The sequence below is a fragment of the Gossypium hirsutum genome, chromosome A05 (assembly GCF_007990345.1).
Source record: "Gossypium hirsutum isolate 1008001.06 chromosome A05, Gossypium_hirsutum_v2.1, whole genome shotgun sequence".
NCBI lineage: Eukaryota > Viridiplantae > Streptophyta > Magnoliopsida > Malvales > Malvaceae > Gossypium > Gossypium hirsutum.
In genome coordinates this window covers 20278995-20297506 of record NC_053428.1, presented here as the reverse complement: position 1 = coordinate 20297506, position 18512 = coordinate 20278995, and the positions used below count along the sequence as shown (strand labels likewise).

The following is an 18512-nucleotide window of genomic DNA, read 5'->3' as shown; positions in this document are numbered from 1 at the left end:
TAAAATACGTTATAAATGGCATCTCATATTTAACATACTGGAATTTAACAGCTTTAAGTATTAATTTACTGCAACTAATGAATCATGTGAACTGATTTCTTAGTCCTCAAATCTTTTGATGTTGAAATTGTGTTAATTGTTTCATCAAACTGTGACATACTCTGCAAGGTAAAAGGCAATGAAAGAACCAGTATTTCATTTTAAGATGGAGAAATTCATTAAAGCAATCATCTCATACTCCTTTATATTGTACCATTTTATACACAGGATAATATATAACTATATATATAAATTGATAGAAGTTGAATAAACATATGAACAGAAGAAAATCAAAATTATGCCTAGCATTTAAATTTGTCTTCCCCTTGAATGGAATTCTTGCAATGAGCAATTGCAGCTTGAATTGCAGCCTGCAACTCTTCCATGGTGCTGTCACTGGTTGAAGAAGGGAAACCTGTGGTTGCAACAAGAAGACCACTGTTTGTAGGCGATGTCCTCATTGAAGCCGGAGCTGAATAATACTCTCCTCTTCCTTTCCTTGATCTCAACTCTTTCTCTTTGTTCTTCCAACTTAAATTGCCTGAAAACGAGTGAGATTGCCTCTGGAGATGCCAGTTATCTCTCCTTCCTCTGAAGAACAACAATGGCCGAACCATCCTCACGTACCTCTTCAAAACATGTCTCAAATCGAATCTCATCTTTGTCTTGTGCTTCTCTTTCTCTTCTGTTTCTCTAACGCCACGCCCTTTGTGGTGCCACCTTGGTAACCCGAATAACGTGAAAGACTTGGACTTTGGCCTTCCGTTGGCTTCGATGTTGTAGCTTTGAGGACGATTCCCGACTTTGCCACGGTTCTTGTTGCTGCTTCTGATATTGCTGTCGCTTTTGCTTTTGCACCCTGTGTTGGGTTTATCAGGTTTTGGTTCATCTGTTACGGGACCGTTGAAGCCATCCAATGAATTTGTAGAGCAACGTGGAGAGACTGGGAGGTGGGAAAGGAGGTGGAGAGGGAGCAAATGACCATGAAAGAAAATGTCATCTGCAGGAGACAAATCGATGGCCATTGAAGGTGGGGTTTTGGTTTTACCAGGGACACTGTTAGACGAAGAGTGGAGAGAGACAACAGTGAAGGAGAATTCATGGGAAGGAGAGGAAGCTGCTGAAGGAGGTGAAGCAGGAGGAGATTGCTTATCTGCTGACCCTTCTTTTGGTTCTTGTTTTAACTTGCCTTCTCCATGCTTTCTGTCTACGACTTGCTCCGTGGTTTTTTGCTGCTGGTAACCATTCATTATTGTAATTAAGCTACCTCCACGATATCTGGTTCAGTATCTGAAATGAAATGAACTATTTCTCCCTTGGGATGGTTTGTTCGTGTGTGTGTGAGAGAGAGGGGGGGGGGATAAGGAGATTAGGAGGCAATGGGGGGAGGGGAGAGAGAGAGAGGTGTATAAATGGGACATATTTTTGGTTACTTTTTTATGTATTATTCTTCAATAGGTGGCCATTGGTGCACTAGGGAGATGAGATGATACAATTAGCAGATTATGAATCAAAAAAGGTTGGTGGGTCCTTGTCAAATCCAACAACTGATACAAAGAAATTTAGATCACAAACATCCAAATTTGCCCACAACAGGCAGATGGTATGGCAAAGTAAAAAAAAAAATTTAAAAACTTTATTCTCTATATGTGAGTTGTTCTGCCAATAAGAATGGCGAGGGCAAAAAGAAAAAATGTTTAAAGTGGATCATCTTGAGACTACACAGTACACACAGAAAGATGTGCATTCATTCCAAGAGGAATCTTAGAAAATTGAGATTTGAATATAATAACAAGACACTATCATCCTTTCATTTTTACCGGGAGTAACCTATCCTCTCTTTTTGCACGCAAGTTAAGCTTGGGGAGAAAAAAAAAAGTAGTAGTATGTTTCTTAAGATTTCTTTCTGCTATATTTTTTTTTTGTGCTTGTAAAACGAGGTTTCAACAACGCTCATCTGTCACCTTGACTTGGAAATGATGTCATCAAGAGGTCTGAGCTGAGGGTTCATATTTAATACTTGCATGGTTCAACTTCAACATACACATTCTTCTGTCCTCCCTTTCTTAATAAGATTCATATGCATTTATACAAAATTTCTCTTTGAAAGGATACGATTTGACATGCCACTTTCAATAGTTGTTAGCTGATTTTGATCATTATTATTTTGGGTTTACTGAAAAAGAGATGCGAATAGCGTCGTAAGCCATCATAATAAACTTGTTATGCAGTTGAAAACTAAATTAATTTGTTTTAAGAATTTAGAAAGAGAGTACGGCCTAGATCCGTATAAATGTAAATGGTTTAAATTGTAGGTGCAGAGATGACTACCCCACCATTAAATGTTAGATGATCATTAAGTCTACGGTGAAAGACTTGAGGCTTAATTGCAAAGCAAAGCAGGCATTGTTGGGGGCAAAAGTTTTCATTCATCAGTCAATTTAAGAAGAAAGGAAAACCATGTGCAGATATGTCTGCGCTTGGTCTCGTGACAGCTAGTTTGAAGCGTCCGATTACACGCAGAGACTTCCACAGTTAGGTGAGATGGTTGTAGACCCAGACGCACGTGTACAAAGATGGTCCTTCCAAGATCAGTAGCCCATGAGGGAATTTTTGTTCATTTAGTTAAGGTCAACATCTTAATCATGGAGGCATTATTTTGGACTGACAGACTCATCTTTGCCACTTGAGCCACTCAAAAAAATAATAATCTTATTCGATTTCTATAAAGATAAGAAGGGAAGGGTGTGAACAAAACAGGGCATAAAACAAATATTTCACGTTCAAAACCCATATAATTAAGATCCTTTATCTTTATTCCTTGGGTCGGTTCTTTTTCTGCTTTTGCCTCTGTCCACTCAATACCTTCCACACTTTCTCTAATAGTTAACTAAGGACAAGAAAACCCAACAATCCCCCACTCTCTACCTTCTAAGAAATGTTATATATCTCATGTTAGAAAATTCCATTGCTTATATTTAGTTTTTGATCTCTAATACCGTGAATAATGAGGGAAGATGTAGGAAACTTGCCCATCTAAGGAACTTGAAAGCGAGTTTCACATGTATGTTGACTAAAGCCAAACACCCTCCAGCCAAGCATTTTCTTCTACTCGCCCCTACAGCAAAGCTGGCCCCAACTGGGATACACGAACAATTCCAGTTTTCAACATATCTATCCTCAGACAAGGCAGGATCCAGCTATTAGGTATCGTTATCATAAAAGATCAAAGCTATATACACAGACTAAGCATACGTGTATTTACGGCTAAAAGATCAACCAACCACAGGCAGAGCTGATTAAAATGAATTTATCAAAACAGTAGAAAATAATATTGAAATAAATAAATAATACAATGCATTGCATTACATTACATTACATTACATTTCTTAAGAAATAATAGAATTGATAAATTTTCCATTCCAAAGATTTAACTTCCCACTTGTCGAAGGAAGGAACAAATAACACCATGAACAAATTTCATTCAGCAAACTAATCATGCAAAGCTTTTCCTAACTTCTGACAAATTCCCTATATATTATAAGCATTACACTTCCAAGTCCACTATCATTTAATGTTAGTTTTATGAATTGGAGCGACTGGTATACAATGGCATGGACATCGACGGAAAAATGGAATAACCTATGAAGCATATCTTGTCTCTTTTTTTAAATTTTTTTTTTCTTTTTCCATTTTCACTCGACTTAAACACAAGTCTTCTTACTTGGAACCCAGAAAACAAAAATCTAAACCCATATCTGAACTTTGTTCTTCTGGCTTGTGAGTATAGATGGAAATGAACCCTCAGTTGAAAGTGGACCAGAATGCTCCATGACCCCCCCAATAAGAAATTGAAGGAAATTACTATAGTATATGATTGTGATATCTTTCCCATTTACGACCACCTCTGAAACAATTGTTAGTGCCCATAAAATGCTGCAGTAATTTGGGGGGTCTAGCTAATCGCTGTCACTACCATGTCTACCTGAAAACAGAGAAAACAAGAAAAGGATATTCAAGGATCTTTTTAGTACCATAAATTTGCAAAGGGGGGAGATGATATAGGAGAGTTCTGTTATTACTTCCTGATGGTCTTTTCCCTTCCATGGCTTCTTTCTTCTCCTGGCAAGTGGAGCAAAGGAAAGGACCATCCCATGGACGCAACTTTACTGAATTAGATGTCCCAGCATGAATTGAAATACCCTCTCCAGGTTTCATCTCTAATTGACAGACTGCACATGTGAACAGCTTAAACATGTTGCACAGTGGATATTTTGTAGCAAACCTGCATTCAACAGAACGGTTCCTAATAAGATAAAACTACAAACTACTTTTTCGTCTCCTCATTCATAACAAGCTTTTTTCGTCTCCTCATTCATAACAAGCTATGCCCCACAAAGCTGATAGAAAGAATAGAAGTATGTGCAAGCCTGATGTTAATCTGACACTTTGAAGTAAAAACTTCATGTTTACATGAATAAATTATTATCAAAAGCACAAACCTTTCTGAAAGCATAGCAGATCCCTCCTCAAATAGTTCTTCCACCACATCTGGCTCCATGTATTCTTTATCAGACTGAGAAGATGCCTCAGAATGCTTCTTGCGAAACATGGCCTTCAACTTACCTTTTACAGCCTTCTTTGGTGGTGGCAAAGGAGCAGATGGCTTCTCTAGTGGTAAGATATCAACAACAATGCAGGTTGTATCATCTCGAAGACCCTTTGTATGTACAGCTTCCTGTTTGTCAGACCAAGGAGTCAGAAGCAACGAAGAAAGGCAGCGGCCACTAACATTTCGCAAAGCCAGAAGGGCATAGCAAATTGGCCAAAAGAGAAAAAAAGGTGGGAATAGTGCTTCCGGTAGCAACATTTGAAGAGCATAATGTAGACTAGATGTGTGCATGGGTTAGACTTGTATGGACAACTAAAATCCTTGCACAAAGACCAGCCCAACCCATCAAGCCCCAAGTAAGATTTTGGTTTATCATTTTTAAAATAAATTTATAATTAAAATTATTTTAAAATATTTTATTAATAAAAAATCCCAGGCCAAGCCCAAGCTTTAAAATGGCCCAATCCAAATCAGGTCAGGTTTACCAAGGTGCATGGGAAGCTTAGCCCTTGGACAAGTCAAATTTTTAGACAAAAGTAATTGAGAAGCATACTTTCACAATCTGTGCAGCTGCAGCATCTGGTGACATCCCTCGACAGCAATCAAGAGCTACTTCAGCGGATAACACATCCCAAACACCATCACTAGAGATGATTAACCGACCACCAGCTGTAGACAACTGCAGAAAATAAACAAGTAGGTAAAAATAAACTACTAATAACAATAACAATTGAGAAGATTTTCTAATTGAGGAGATCGGTATTAGAGAGCTAGGATGGTGAAACAGCTAGCACCTTTTGAATGAAAAGTAAAAAAAAAAAAAAGTGAAGGCCAAAGCACTTCAATGTGCGAGTATAGAACACATGACGATATGAAATTAATGGCTCAACTACGTCCTTCAGGCTTAAGGTATCAAGAGTTCAGAGAAGATATTTGTCCTAAGTTCAATGATGTCCATTTATAGCCAAGTATATAACAAGGTCCTTATCCATAAGGAATAGTTAATTTAACAAGGTGCTCTGAAAGGAAATGTACAGAAAACACTATTTAAGCACAGAAGTTAAATAAAAGTTGCAGACAGGCTAATTACAGATATCAAACGATATTCAGTTAGAATATAAATACAAACCTTTACTTGTTTTACATATGGAACAGGAACAATGTACTCCCCAACATCCATATCACCAATAGAACGTGACAGACACAAGCCTCCGGGCCAACATCTCAGAGGACCAATCTACAAAACAATGTTACCATTAAGTTGCCCACTTCGATCCATACAATTAATCAAATAAGGTTTTGTACTTGACCGCAGATACTGAAATACTCTATGAAGAACCAATTTATCAGCATATCAATATCATGTTTTTAAGCCTGCATCAAAAGGAGACAGATATGGGGAAAAAATGTTGCCAATTACATTTGTTACAGCTACAATTAGCCAGTTTTACTAAGGAATCCTCTAATTCACATCAATTATCACATAAGTTCTTTTGGTACAATTTTTCAATGAAGCCAACTGAAGTCTGAAACTAGCTTCTACATTGTATTTCCAAGTATTTGTTAGCACAATCATTTACCCGAATTTATATATTGAGGGTGTTAAGTTTCACTGATGGAAATAAATGGATAAGAATCTAGCAAGATTGTTATTACAACACTCAAAAACATCAAGATGCATAATTGTAATGGAAGAGGAGATACCTGTGTACCACCACCAGTATTTAACCGACCAACCTCACCACCACTTGAAGTGATCCGCTCCCTCCTAATAAGATGAAAACAGAAACTATGATATCGGTATGTAGGGGAAACTTCTAAAATCCGGTAAACACTATGTTGATAACTTACTCCTCTTCATTGCATTCAAGCCTATGATCAGCTGACAAGTAATATATTCCACTTTCACCCGATTCAAATATACAACGGGAATCACCAACAGATGCAACTGTTACAACCCATCCATCTATTATCACAAAGGTCACAGTAGTTCCCGATGTTTTTGCTGGAAAGAAAAACATAAAATGCATATAAATTACTAAACATGCAAGAGAAAACACAAGAAGCTATCAACCAAATTTTAAAAATTAAAAGGAAGAAAAACTGCTTGATAACATGTTGCTCTTCTCCCACTCAATGGGTGAAAGAAATTACATACTTAAGTAAAATCATCTTAACTAAGTAGAGGGAAAATAGTCATAAATTAAAGATCTACTGTAATAAGATCATACAAATATGGGACAAGCTGATCTATAAATAAACTTCTACAAATCTGTTTTCTGCATTTTTTTTCATACAAGAGCAAGCATACATAATATAGCACACATAACCAAACAGTCGCCCCATTACATCCTAAGTAATCAGTAAAACTTCCAAACTGCAACTCTTCCTCTATATAAACACAGTCTTCTCCATGGAGAATCTTAATGATAAAGCAGCACCAAAAATAATAATAAAATGATAGGGAGAAAATTAAATTGTTAGTAGTGAAATAGGATATAATTTGCGTGATAATATCAACCACTCCTGAAGTAAGTGTACAAATCTAATAAAATTAAAATTTTGTCTGGCAAACTACACCCTTTTTGTCCAAAGGTTATCCCATAAAACATATACTCGGATATGTTTACGCAAAGAAAACAACTCATACCTTTCGCTTGAAAATCTTTATCTGTTTTGACAAAGCCTGCAACCAGAGCCCTCGGCAGCGCAGCAACCCATTCATCTCTATTAAGATCCGCAGGAATAGCACTTAGGACATTATTAAGGAGATTCTCTTTAGTGTAAATAGCAGCAGCAGACCCGTTGTGTCCGTCAAAGAGCTATAAGAAACGAAAGGATTTAGCAAGCCAACCTATATAAAGAGAAAAAGTAGAAAAATAAAGAAGATCGAGGCTGCATCACTTTAAAAAGCTTCTTCCCAAGGATTTCCTAAAGCAAAAAGATTTCGCAGAACAAAATAAATTGTACAGATTATAACACCAAAATACCTAACAAACCAAAACTTTTAAACATTGATATACTAGTGACGCAAATAAAAAGGTTTTATGGTAAAGTTTGGCGATTTTGCTCCAGCATTTAGAATGCGGTTACCGTTTAAATAGCTAGTATAAGAGACGGAAAATTCATACCCCGAAAACTGAGAATGTGGCGACGCCATCTCCCATTGCTCTTTGGCATTCAGTTTTAAGCAACGTAAAGTCTTCACCTTTCTTGCTCTGGCTCGCTTGTCCGTGTAAAATCTCTGGATTTTCGATCTTTTCGCTTTCCGATTCTCGTTTTAGTAAAACCGACAGCGGCACTGTTTGATGTTCACCTTTCGAGGACATTGTTAAAATATTTCCAAATCCAAAAACCACACCAGTAGCTAAAAGTCGTCCTCCTAATGCAATGCCTCTAATTCTCCATGAATTCCATTATAAAAGCCTGAAAGGCACACAATGAAGGCTTCAATGATCAAATCTCATCACAAAGGAACAAAAGAAAAATGAATCGATCAATGATCATCTTTTACATATACACACAGCAATGAATGGGATAAAAATCGAGATCTTCAACAAAACAACAGAAAATATAATTAACATAAAATTTAAACGATCAGATTTTACATCAAAAACGAGAGAGAGAGAGAGAGAGAGAGAGAGAGTCAATGTAGACAAAAAAAACACATTATAAAAAGATTCTATAAATCTGTTATCCGCAAAAGAAAAAAAAAGAGAAGGAATCTCGATTCGTAAAAGAGAAATGCAGATAAGAAGATGGAAAATATATATAAAAGGGAAAAATAAAATTACAGTGTGAAGAGAAGGGAATGAAGATGAAGAGAAATCCGTGGATAGCAGAGGACGGAGGGAGATTAGGCGCGAAGAGAATATGAAGAAGACGTAGCGAATTGCATTCGTCGCTGCGACCGAGAAACACGGATCCCGGCGTCCTTCAAATTTTCCATTCTTTGTCGATTGGAAAAAAACCAACTCTTTGGAGCGAGCGAGCGAGCGAGAGAGAGAAATGAAAACAGCAGGAGAAAAAAAAAGAACAACGCTCCCTTTAACGATGCGGAATTGAAGCGGCTTTCCTTCTTGATTAATTTTCCCCTTTTTTTTCCATTTTTTCTAATATCTGACGTGGCTGAAACGGAGCCGTTTTTAAGGCTTTGTGTCGTGTTAAATTTATGCTCCTAGCCACGGGCTGCGGGGTATTTTTGAACCGTCGGATAAGAATCAAAAGATATATAAGAAAATATAATTTTTCTGGACTTTGGCCCACAACGAGATATATTCGTGGGCCACACGTTTACCCATTCCCTTTTTTTTTTTTTTTTGTTTCCTGTTTTTAAAAGAAGCCGCCGAGCTAGAGAGGGTTGGCAGACGGTTAAACAAAACGACGCGTAGGTGTATTAAGGTAGATTTCACGAAGGGACGAAGTCAATATGTCAATTTTGCAGCTCCTTACAAAACGGCGAAACGGGTGGAGGATGCAGAAGGAAAGAAATATCTATACTATTTTTATAAAACCTCATTTATTTAGTACCCATGTATAAAAGAAATTAGAGTCATATATTAATAAATTGATATTAATGATGCAATTTTTATAAAAACCTATCTAAAAGAGATCAATATACCATAATTCCACCTTCAATTATGTTAGAATTTCTTAATATAAAACACTAACAAACTCTACATGCACCCTTACATTTTCTTTTTTCTTTTTCTAATTTCATCTCGTATGTTTATCTTTTTTATCACTATGATCCTAATTACTTTTTATTATCTTTTTAATTTTTATCGTTTAAAATCAATTTAAATTATTTTTTTGGAAAAAAATTGATTAATTTGTTAAAATTTTAACTATACTAATATAGCAACATGTCTGTTAACGCGTACTTAGTAAGTTAAAAAATACAAAAAAATGAAGGTTAAAATCCAAAATCAATTTTTAAAAAAATTTAAGGTCAAAAGGATTAAAAAAAATGTTAGGAATCCTATTATTTTGTTGATTCCAACTTTTCTGTTCATATTAGGTCCGATTTATTTCCTAGACAAACCTTGTCCCCATCCCTTTTACATGTATAATTTATTTTCTTATGTTAAATAGATCCAACTCAATTTATTTAAAATAGCTCTTGTGTCAGTCACTAACTTCAACTCAACCTAATGTGACATTAACAACGACGTCTTGGATTGGCAGTTGCAGTCGTGGGTAGGCTAAGATTAAGACAAGCAGAGCAATGGCATGTTTTATTTATTTACATAGCAAGCTGGAACAGAAGGCTCAGGACTGACGTGACATCTGATGAGGGGGCCGCACCAATAGCGCTTCTATACATCTTTTGCAGGTCTTGAGGTTTAAGTGAGTCCAGCATTTTCTCGACCACATGGTATGCTTTGACAAACCTTTAAACCCAAAATTATGGCTGCTCCTTTCAACCTGTTTAACTGCAAATTGGAAATTATAAAACAACAGCGGACAGTAAGTCAAACTCAACAAATGAATCCAATGTTAATTAGCTATAAAGAAATAATAATAGGATTGTTGCTGGTACTAGTATATATAAATATTTATTGGTATCAAGGTGAATTAGAAAGGCACTAAGGATGTGTCACCGAGTACTCATCGATGTGAAGACATGGTCTTAAAGAAGAATTTCAAATCTTATATATTTTATGTATGGAAGTTCAACCGGTATACAAGAATTGGTAACGTTATCAATTTGCGAGGGAATTGAAGTCAATGTAAAAACAAGAGGGGAGTCTACCTCAGACACTCTAGCTCCAGCTATCACTTGTCTGTCAAGCCTTATCCATACATGACCTACTGTGTATATCTCTTGCTAAACAAGCTTAATTAGTGGATGTCTAAAATGGAAAGTTTGAAATAGGCCAGTTTAAGGCGCATGAAAATGATAAATATAGCTTGATAAGAGTTTTTGGGTGTCGTCACTTAGAATTATTAGTACGCAGCCATGTGCTATACTTGAAATGTCAATAGAGTGATGGACAAGATGAATGAATGTCTCATTGTAGGTCCCAATTGCCTCAAGATTAATAAAGTAAACAACAAATTGCACGTTCTGCAAGTTACAAGGAAAAAAAAAAGATATGGATTCCAAAATGGGTTGTCTTTACCAAGACAATATTCTATTGCACATATATACGCTATTTTGATAACAATTGTTGAATTTTTCTTGATTACCTAGGCATAGAATTAATAAAAGTTGAAGAGAATAAGAAATATCAATGATTATCTAACTTTAGCAGGATTGGTATATATCGAAAATGATTACCTAAACTGACTTTTGCTCCTATGGCTCCCTAAACTTACAGCTTGCCACTTTGTTCGGGATATTTGTAACACCTATAATGTAAACCTAAACTTCAAAAGAAAAAAGAGCATAACGCCTTGAAAAACTTCAATGCATACATATTAATATTCGATTTTTCTCACTGCAATAATTCCATAGAGAAGTTCATGCAGCACGTAGTCAGAAGGTGGGCTTACAAATATAGAACAAATACTGTCCTTGTTTATGTTGTGGGTTATATTATTTAGATTTGAAAATGAATGATTGATATATATTTATATTTTATATGAATATATTATTTTTTTAAAGTTTGTTATATATTTGGAGGATTACAAGGTAGGGTGTAAGAGACTTGAGAGAGAAAAATAGATATGGTATGGGGTAACAGAAAGGGATAGTTTATTACTATAAATGCAAATTGTTAAACAAACCATATTTTACTCTTCCTTTTTCACTGTCCTTTCTTGTTTCTTTATTTAAGACCATTTGAGGAGCTTTATATGAAACCTAAATCATATGTGAGAAGTTCAACTCTTGATCATTCTAATTATAAAACCAACTAGACATTTTTTTCCCTGGTGAAAACGTGCAGATATTATCAACAGCAGCAATGATTAATGTAAAATCCTATGTGGTTTTCACAAACCTAATCAGCTGACTGCTACCCTTACATTCTAGTTTCCAACCAATGCTGCATGATTTCCTGGACTAACAGAAGATTTTTATTACATTCTTTGCCGGAGATCAGTTTTAAACAATGGATCAGCAATGAGATTATTGAAATTTACACTCTGTAAGCCATAATTGATAACTCAATGAAAAATTTTACACAAGAATGGATGTCGCCATTCTAGCATTGGACATGGAAGTACTTCACAAAAGAGAAAGAGAAAAATAGCAGACAAATACAATCTACCAATTCTTGATACCTCTAGGCTATGTACGTTCTCTAAGCTGTTTTGTTTAGTTTTGTTCTGTTCTGTTTTCTAACAATACTGAGATTACTATTTGTACTCTCATTTCTTCTTCATATAAGTAACTAAACAAGTGAGCGAAACTTGTTTACTTAACCTGGACTTGTCTTACTTAATTCATATAATTAAGAGTTGACAGACTAACATCTAGCAATCTAGAGTTCAAGCTTCAAACATCCAACCTGCAGCCTTCTTTATACAAGAAAAAAAAAGGCCCTTGCTGTTTTCAAAATCCAATTTTGTTCACAAATAGTTGCAAGTAGAGGAGGGCTTAAAGTCCAAACTTTTTTCTAAAAACATGCATTTACATGGAAGTCATGAACCATTATAAATCTATAGTCCTGCTATCTAGTTATCACTTATAGAGGAAATAAACATGGATTAAATTGATAACAAACCAGCCAAAATCCACCAGTAACATGAGATTGAAGAGTCAACTTCATTTGACAAATTCTTATGGTTAGATATCCTACATTTGCTGAAAGCATTTTTTTAACTTCAATTAGAACCATTAAACAGAAGCAACAAAATCACCCACTTAATTGTAAACAGGGGGGGGTTTGTTAGCGACACGACCCAACCTCCTAAACAATTGTTCTTCACCAGTAAGCTTCAGCTTAGTACAAAGTGTAAAATTGGTGAAGAAAATGCAGAGAGATCGAAGAGAAGAAGAGTTTGAGAAAGCTGCGGTAGATCGACAGCTCCCATTCTTTTCTTGTTTTCGGCAGCATTCCCCGTACGATCACCTTTGTCTGGCAGAAGGGCGAAGTGATTAAAAACTATTTCACCAAACTATATTCCCAAGCTTGAAATGATAATCTGGTTTCACTGGATTAAACATATTTGAGAACCATCAAATAGTGGCATAAATACACAATATAAACACTGAGTTGAACTGGAAAACTCATTTTCAAAACTGAATTGGTGTTTGATACAAATGAACTTCAAGTATTTCATTATGAATTCCTGAATCATAATCATTGTACAACAGTTATCCTTATTCATCAACATTGAACACAAAGAAACAAGCCAACCAGTTTCTTATTACTGCCATCACCAGCTAAAGCTACAAACAGGAGTTGAACAAGCATGAAACAGAATAAACAACATAGGTTCCTCTCAGCATTTAAGCGAATACTTCTCAATGGCCTTAAGAATGAGATCAAGTTTAGTACATCTTCATAATTCATATTAGTAATTAGTATTTTATCACACCCAAGCTCTTCAACCAGGGGAGCATTTCTTCAAGCCCGTCTTTCAAGCTTCTAGGTCTATAATCCAACTCCATTTTAGCCTTGTCACAAGTATAAGCCCATTGATGTCTTAAGACATGCACAGTCTGCTAAAAAATGGAATAAAGGGTTCTTGTGAAATATTAAGAAGATTGTAGGAAACATTTCAGATTTGAACAGGTTTAAATGCAAGTGTATTGATGAATGGAAGCCATAGAGCAGATCATACCGGGGGACTAATGAGAGGAAGCTTTCCTGTAATTCGGGCAAAAAGAACAGAAATCCATCCATAAACTTCAATCAAGCCTAAAGGAATGTTGAATTTAGGCCTAGCAGTTCCAGTGATAATGGCAGCTATATCAAAAACATGCATGAATGATACATTTTCTCCCGTAAGTAAATATCTATCCCCTATTCCACCCTTCTCCATGGCTGCAATATGGCCCTCTACTACATCATCAACATGACTAAAAGAAAACTTATCATTTCCACGGCCTATGTAACCAGGTAATCGCCAATTAAACCGCTCAATTAACTAGAAAAAAAAAGTACGATTCAATCTTAGTATTAACGCAAGCTGTAAAACAAAATATACAGAAATTGAAAGAAATTCTTACTAACTGAGCAACAACATTGCCTGTGGTAAGCTTGCCAGGGCCATAAATTACACCTGGATAAACCGGAATAATTGGCATCCCCTCAGCTATAGCTTGCAAAGCAACCTTATCAGCGGCGGCCTTTGATTTCTCGTACTCCGTGCAGAAAACTTTCTCCGGGTGAATCTGCCAATCAGTATTTACAAAATCAGTAACAAAATGCCTTTCCCTTATTGAATCTTTTAATCTGGGTGATTAACTGTTTCTTTTTTACTTGATTCTCATCGGCGATATATCCATCGGTAGGACCAACAGCGAAGAACGAAGACGTGTAAATGATCTTATTAATCGTCTTCGTCTCCTTAGCTGCTTGCAACAGGTTCTTCAGACCACCAACGTTGACCTTTCATTGAACAATTTGATGACGAGATGTCAGTACATAAGTTAAAAAGGAGTTATTAAGTGGGAAGTGAAATTCGATTGAGCTTACGGAGAAGAATCTAGAGTGATCTGGAAGCCAGGGTTCGACGAGGGCAGCGGTGTGGAAGATGATGTCGCAGTCGGAGCAGGCATCCAGGAGGGATGGGTAGTCGATGACGTCGCCGTACGCGAGTTCCGGAGAAGCTCCATTGGTGGGTAAAGATGAAGGAAGGCCAGAGAGGTCGCTGGTGCGCCGGACCAAGGCTCGGACGGTGTAGCCGCGGTTTACCAGAGCGTGGCACAGCCTTCCACCTAGATAACCCGATGCGCCAGTTAGCAGTATCTTCATATTCTTTTCTGGTTTTCAAGTCAAATGTCAACAACGATTCTTTTCTGATACAACCCTTTTATAAGCTTTTAAAATAGGTGAAATAATCTCTCCAGTCCCTCTTAATTTTGATATTAAGCAAATTGGTCCTTCTCAAAAAATTTATAGCAATTTAATCCTATCAATTTTGAAAGTGAGCAATTAAGGATAAATTTAATCTTAACAGGAATTAAATTACTCTAATTTTTTTTAAAAGAACTAATTTGCTCAATTTTAAAACTGAAAGAAACTAAAAAAATCTTTTAACCTTTAAAATACTAAAATTTGACATTTTCAACAAGATGATATAAAAATAATATTATTTTACTTAAATAATAAGGAAGTGAAAATGGACTAGCTAAAGGAAAAATATGAAATCCAAATTATTTAATTAAATAATATTATAATGAAATAAAGGCATTGTTATGAGACTGCCATCAAATCGGTGCTATTGATAGTGATTTGGGCTAACATATGGTGTTTAGTGCCCAAATCACTACCGTCAAACTTGATTTCACATAAAATAGAGCGGTGTAGGTTATTTGGAGAAGGCATCGCTATTGTTGGTAGCGATTTGGGTTTATGTATGGTTTTTTTCCAAAATCACCACAATCAACCTCAATTTCACAAAATTCAGAGTGGTGTCGATCACTTGGGAAAGGACAAGAAATTGTCATATCCTTACCGATTATCAAATTTGGATATTTGCATATATCTTATCTAAATTGTGCAGATTCAAATATTACAGATGCGGATGCAGATGCACCCATTCATATATCCATTATCTGAATCTAAATATTAGGTAAACTATAAAAATAGTCACTTTTATTTGCCTCATGTTACATTTTAGTTACTTATGTTTGAAATGTTACGTTTTAGTCACTTATATTATTATTTTGTTACGAAGTGATCACTCTTCCGTTAAGTTCTATTATCTCTCTAACAGTAATCCTACGTAGCAGTCCAACTAGATATTACTGAATCTGCTAATACATACTTCATCCGGATAAAGTATGAATTATTAAAATTAAATTAAAATATTAAATAAGAAATAAAATTATAAAACAATATGTTATTTGGAAAATAACTATTATTGTAATGACATACATGTTTTATTAGGTATAAGTGTTTAAAATTTTGTTTTTGTAATGTGATACATGCATAAATATATATATAATCATATTAGTGAATCTGCTAATACATACTTCATCCGGATGAAGTACGTATTAGCAGATTCAGTAATACCTAGTTGGACTGCCATGTAGGATTACCGTTAGGGAGATAACAGAACTTAACGGAAGAGTGATCACTTCGTAACAAAATAATAACATAAGTGACTAAAACGTAACATTTCAAACATAAATGACTAAAATGTAACATGAGGCAAACAAAAGTGACTATTTTTATAGTTTACCCCCAAATATTTACTTCCAACAAGGTTTGAAGTCAAGGCTCTTATATATAAAGTTATGCTTTAAATATTGATTATAATTTTCACAAATGTATAAACAATATATAAAAATATTTTCTAAAATTAAATACAATAATTTTTAATAAAAATATATATTATTTGATATCTTATTCTCTAAAATCTCATATAGCTTATCTTAAATCATATGTATTCATAAACTTGGATCATTAGAATTTCTAAATTTGCGTTTATCCCCTTTATATTTGATCAACTCGACTAAACTACTTTAACCAAATAATTAATTAATGTTTATATAATTAAAATAATATTATAATATGAATTTATTTTATAACGTGACATAATTTTATTTAGTACATACTATATTATAAAAATAATATACATATACATTTAATAACATATAATATGTCAATTGTTATATATAAGTAAATTATAAATGCATAATATTTTAATACAATTATAATATTATAATGTGCATTCTTTCATTAATGATTTGCAACATAAATCTTAAATATATAACTATTTAAAGGTAGATTGTAATACATACAATTAACATTATATAATTAAGGTAGACTATTAATAATATGTAACCTCATATATAACTATTTTATTATAATGTATATTTTTATATTAGTGATATGTAAACTTAAACCTAAATGTGTAACTAATTTTATCGTAGATTATAATATATATATAATTAGCATTATGAAGAGTTTTGTTGGTGATGGTAATACTGAATAGTGAAGAAAACCTTTCAATTACATTCATATTTGATCTGTCAAACCAAGCTCTTCTGTATATATTAAGAGTGAAGATAACTCAACGATTCTATCATATTTCGGGGTTAGTTCCAATTCTTTTACTTCAGTGAAACAATGTGAAACATCTTTTTCAAAAATCTCTTGAAACACAAGATAGATGGTTGTTCTTGAATAAAAAATATTCTAACTTATTCCAAACACGAGTTACTCTCAATTAATTGTTCTAAATATAAAGGTTGTTTTGAATAATAGTTATTTTACAGTGATATTTTTCTTAGAAGAATTTGTTTTGAATAATGATTCTTCTGGAATAAAAAACTGATTTAAATAAAAATTGTTTCAAGCAATGATTGTTTCAAATATAACTATTCTTGAAATGTCATTATTCTAAATAAAAGTTATTCCAACCTTTAGTTGTTCTCAACTACACTAAATGAGAATTGTTCTAAATACAGATATTACAAACATAATTATTCTCAAACAATGATTATTTTCAAGAAATATTTTTGTTTTGTAAAAGATAATAAATCAAACAATATTGCTATCTTTGTGTCCTCACTCTTCAAACATTTGAAGCTTAATAATCTACCATTGACATGCTTCACCTCTTTCAATTAGATTAACATCTATGAGTATAAATTATAACAACTAAATCTCCTAAACAATTAAGCCTAACATAATATAAATTCAAGCTTGTAGAGCACAAACCGAAATTGCCAAAGCTTTCTAATCTTGCTTAAGCTTCACTCATCCGGCACTTTGGTCTTGCCTTTAGTGCTTGGCCCTTCACTCACAAGCTTGACCGAAACCTATATTCAAGCACAAGCTTCACCTTTCCTTCACCAAGGAATGGGCTCACTCTCTACTTTGTTTCTATGCTTTCAATTTAACTAAAAATTTTTAAGACTTTCTCCACTTCGAAGATAATACTCATGGCAATAAGGTGAAAACCATTGAAATTCTCTCTTTTTCTTGGCTTAAGCCGTGAGGAAGAAGACGAATATTCTTTTTTTGTTCTTATTCTAAGGTCGATAGGAGAGAGAGAATGGTTAGAGTTTTAATTTAATGAAGTCTCTACACTAAAGATTGATCCCACGGTTGACAATTATTCCCACTCAACATAATGCTAATCTATGGCCTTCATTAGTCCCATCTCCACCAGCTTTCTAATGCCATGGAAATTTTACTTGACAAGTCCTTGGCCAAACCAAACTTCTCTATTGGTCCTTCATAAATCCTATTTAATTCACTTCTTTTCTCCCTTACATTACACGCTAATTTACTTTCCTTCATAAATTAGTCCTTGAATTCTCGATGATTTCCCATATCACGTTTAATACGATGCTTGTTCTCAAGAATTCATTTCGCCTAAGGCACAAATTATGATCCCAAACATTTCGAGACGTTACATAATTTACAATGTGTAAAGGAGGTTTATAGGTTTATTTATGGTCTTATAATTTTGGACATAGAAAATAAGTCAAGTATGATATAAATAAACACAATTACAATATAAATTCATAAATGTCAAAATCTATATAACGGAAAAATACATGAATATCGAGAAATAAACAGACTCCAAATCTACGATATCAACTACTGATATAGATCTCTTTGGAGGGTTAAGAAATGATAAATACAAATAATATTAAATGGGAAACTAAATACCTTTTGCCTTCCCTACTATGCTATACAAATAAGCTTTTTCCTTTTTCACGTGAAACAGAGAATTTCTACCCTGGTAATCTGGGTTCATGATCTTGCAATTTAGAAGTCAAGTA

General features: G+C 34.5%; 3 protein-coding genes across 4 annotated transcripts; all 3 read right to left on the bottom strand.

The window, feature by feature from the left end:
- Window positions 1–218: 218 nt before the first annotated feature.
- On the bottom strand, window positions 219–1560 carry LOC107958111 (BRI1 kinase inhibitor 1). The gene has a single exon (XM_016893786.2). It carries the CDS (start codon window positions 1287–1289, stop codon window positions 342–344), a length of 948 nt encoding a protein of 315 aa, XP_016749275.2. The 5' UTR covers window positions 1290–1560; the 3' UTR covers window positions 219–341.
- Window positions 1561–3436: 1876 nt separating this feature from the next.
- On the bottom strand, window positions 3437–8717 carry LOC107958110 (probable protein phosphatase 2C 12). Its single transcript, XM_016893785.2, has 10 exons — window positions 8446–8717; window positions 7783–8077; window positions 7302–7473; window positions 6503–6656; window positions 6356–6419; window positions 5781–5888; window positions 5205–5330; window positions 4542–4777; window positions 4122–4324; window positions 3437–4024 (listed from the first exon to the last, which is right to left on the bottom strand). The coding sequence occupies exons 2-10, from the start codon at window positions 7978–7980 to the stop codon at window positions 3999–4001; spliced, it is 1287 nt and encodes a 428-aa protein (XP_016749274.1). The 5' UTR covers window positions 7981–8077; window positions 8446–8717; the 3' UTR covers window positions 3437–3998.
- Window positions 8718–12864: 4147 nt separating this feature from the next.
- LOC107958109 (putative dihydroflavonol 4-reductase) lies at window positions 12865–14572 on the bottom strand. Of its 2 annotated transcripts, none has more exons than XM_016893784.2 (5): window positions 14245–14572; window positions 14029–14157; window positions 13776–13940; window positions 13388–13693; window positions 12865–13265 (listed from the first exon to the last, which is right to left on the bottom strand). In XM_016893784.2, exons 1-5 carry the CDS (start codon window positions 14521–14523, stop codon window positions 13125–13127), a joined length of 1020 nt encoding a protein of 339 aa, XP_016749273.1. In that variant the 5' UTR covers window positions 14524–14572; the 3' UTR covers window positions 12865–13124. The 2 variants fall into 2 exon arrangements, with proteins under 2 accessions (XP_016749273.1, XP_016749272.1); XM_016893783.2 differs by having other exon boundaries at window positions 12865–13268; window positions 14245–14563.
- Between the last annotated feature and the right edge of the window lie 3940 nt (window positions 14573–18512).

Coding starts and splice junctions, on each gene's coding strand:
- LOC107958111 (XM_016893786.2), bottom strand. CDS start 1,289: ATGAATGGTTACCAGCAGCAAAAAACCACGGAGCAAGTCGTAGACAGA.
- LOC107958110 (XM_016893785.2), bottom strand. CDS start 7,980: ATGTCCTCGAAAGGTGAACATCAAACAGTGCCGCTGTCGGTTTTACTA. Junction 5,331..5,780: donor CATATGTAAAACAAGTAAAG/GTTTGTATTTAT, acceptor TATTTTCTGCAG/TTGTCTACAGCTGGTGGTCG. Junction 4,025..4,121: donor AGGGAAAAGACCATCAGGAA/GTAATAACAGAA, acceptor CTCTGTTTTCAG/GTAGACATGGTAGTGACAGC.
- LOC107958109 (XM_016893783.2), bottom strand. CDS start 14,523: ATGAAGATACTGCTAACTGGCGCATCGGGTTATCTAGGTGGAAGGCTG. Junction 14,158..14,244: donor ATCACTCTAGATTCTTCTCC/GTAAGCTCAATC, acceptor GTTCAATGAAAG/GTCAACGTTGGTGGTCTGAA. Junction 13,694..13,775: donor GCAATGTTGTTGCTCAGTTA/GTAAGAATTTCT, acceptor TTTTTTTTCTAG/TTAATTGAGCGGTTTAATTG.